Source organism: Anopheles darlingi, chromosome 2 (genome assembly GCF_943734745.1).
Source record: "Anopheles darlingi chromosome 2, idAnoDarlMG_H_01, whole genome shotgun sequence".
Lineage (NCBI taxonomy): Eukaryota > Metazoa > Arthropoda > Insecta > Diptera > Culicidae > Anopheles > Anopheles darlingi.
Window position 1 is genome coordinate 12,119,272 of NC_064874.1, and position 2,500 is coordinate 12,121,771.

The 2,500-nt window shown below is 53.9% G+C and overlaps 1 protein-coding gene across 1 annotated transcript in view; it reads left to right on the forward strand.

The window, feature by feature from the left end:
- Positions 1-474: 474 nt before the first annotated feature.
- LOC125948476 (tyrosine-protein phosphatase 99A-like) overlaps positions 475-2,500 on the forward strand; it is a 40,065-nt gene continuing 38,039 nt past the window's right edge. The window contains exon 1 of the mRNA XM_049674592.1: positions 475-1,803. Coding sequence (XP_049530549.1) covers positions 1,707-1,803 — 97 coding nt within the window. The 5' untranslated portion in view covers positions 475-1,706. The remainder of the gene's footprint in view (positions 1,804-2,500) is intronic.

Here is a 2,500-nt window from a genome sequence, read left to right on the forward strand (position 1 = left end):
TATGGTCCGTCCGTTTGAGGTTTGAGGGTTCGCTAGTGCCACAGAGCGAGTTTCGTCACGTGTCTATCTGTCTGCCTGACCGTGTGTGTGTGTGTGTTGAAGGGAATGCCATTCACAATCGAGGTCCTTTAATGGTTTGTTGTTGAATGACGTGCGTTTCTGGTGCTGCGCTTTCTTCCCCTTTTCGGAACGCGCACACTCCTCACACTCTCTCTCTCTCTGTCCCTCTCTGTCTCTCTGACCGCGTAGTGGCGTAGAGTCCTTCCAATGCCAATGTCAGCTGATGGTGGTGGCAACGCACGCCACAGCCACTGCTGTCTGTTGGCGTGCTCCGAGGTCGCGGATCCCTCTCCAAAACCGGAAACTCCATCAGTGAGTGAGTGAGGTGAGGTGAAGTGAGCCCGGAGTGCAAATGGTAGTGCATCGCGATATGTAAACAACAGCACGATCCAGCCAAGCGCCAATCAGAAGAGTAGGCACCACGGGGCCACACGGGCGACGCGTGTTTCCCGGGAAACGGATAAACGAGCGACGGTTTTGAGCTGGCAAAACGAGCAAAAAATGAAGTGCTTTCCGGTGGTAGACGGTGGTGGCCAAGGTGGTGGTGCTGGTGGTGGTGGTCCACCGGTGAGCCACAGGAAGCGTGAAAGCAGTGGTCAAAGCAAGGCGAACGCGTAATATGCAAGTGTTGCTCGATTGCTGTGTTGTTGTCCGGGAGCTCCCGGAAGCAATGAAGTGTGAGAACGGGCGAATCGTGAATACATTGTGTGCTGTTGTTGTTGTTGTTGTTGGTGGTGTGTTGTCCACTTGTGTACCACCCCCCACGCGGGGGTATGGTGCGAAATCTAAGTGAAATGGATGCCGTGATCGTGACGACATTGCTGACGAAACGACAAAGCACGAGCAGCCGGTCTTCGCAGAGCGCGTCCACCAGCGGGGTCCCGGTCGAGCATAATTGAATCATCGCGCGAGAACGGAGACCGGGACGGGAGCGTCACGAAGTCGCGGAACTCGGAACGGCAACGTGGAACGCCATATTTCATCGTCGTCATCCGCGCGCGGCTCTCCGGTCGCCACCGGACGCGCGTTTTGGCTGCTGTTCGACGACAATTCAACAGCGGAATCCGGAACGCCGGGGGTGCCGAGGCGAAAAGGGAGTGGGTGGCAAAATATGAATTCCACCCTCTCCAGTGACACCATTTCGCCAGTGTCTCTGTGTGTGTGTGTGTGCTTGTGTGCTTGTGTGCTTGCCAAAATAATAGATCAGTGCAATTCGAATTAGCATAATAATTCAACGCTTTCCTCAACCACCACCACCACAACGCGTCACAAACAACGGAGGCAAACGGAGTGAAAATATTCATCAAAAGGGTTTTTCCCTGTCCTCCAAGTGTGTGTGTGTGTGTGTGTGACTGTGTACGGTTGGCACACTAAAGGTGGAGGTTGGAGTGTAGGCGTGTGTGATATATTGAGCCACATTAGCGTTAATGTTGCTGCCGCATCTTCGCATCAACCAACGACTGCTGTACGTGGAACGGTTGCTACTTCGCCGTCGGCTTGGTACCGGGGACCTCGACCGCAGCCCACGTTCGTGATCGGAATCCACGCCAGCTGGTCCACAGCTGGGTCGTCGTCGCCACCACACAATACACACACACACACCGGTGAAATCGGGAGGCAAACGGTCATCCGGGGTGCCCGTAACCATGAGTTGTTCCATCGTGGCCAAGTGGAAATTTATCGTCTGTGGATTAATTTTTGCGGCCCCGCTCATTGCGTCTTCCGGCGCGTCCCGGATGTTTGGTAAGTTCCAGTACCGGCTGCTGCTGCTGCTGCTGCTGCTGTAAACATCTGCTGCTATCATCATCCCCTTTTCCATTTAGTATCCGTTCGGAGGAAACTTTCACTTCGCGTGAACCCGACAAACCGACTTTAAACCGGGGAATAACCGGGTGCCTTAAAGGCTCCGGTATCGGTCGTCCGGTCGGTCTCGAGTTGCCCTAACCCGGTCAATCGTAAAGTACACTCGAAGCAGACGAATCCGCGATCCAATCCAATGGCACTTATCCCTCCCGCCAGTAAGGATTTGTATCTCGCACGCGAGAAGCTACAAATAAAGACACTGGAAATGGAACACGAGATCCGTCAGATCCCTGGGCCATCCTTTCTTTCTTTCGGTCTCTCGGTCTCTCGGTCTCTCTCTCTCTCTCGGTCTTTCTGTGGTCCTCACTCAGAGCCTACTGGGGGGCCTTTATTGGATTTTTATTAAATGTTCGCGAGTGAACTTTGAAGCATCATCTCAGGAGCTATTACCCCGTTATCATCTTGAAACCGATGCGCGCGAGCGGGAGAGAGGTTAAGAGCGTTGCGGTGATCATGCCGCTGATGATATCCACTTGAAGTCCAAACCACCCCTTCCCCCATTGACACTCTGGGTTGTGTCACCACGCGTCACACCTCTTGACTCGTGGTTCGGTCTCTCTTTCTCGGGCAGCCAAAA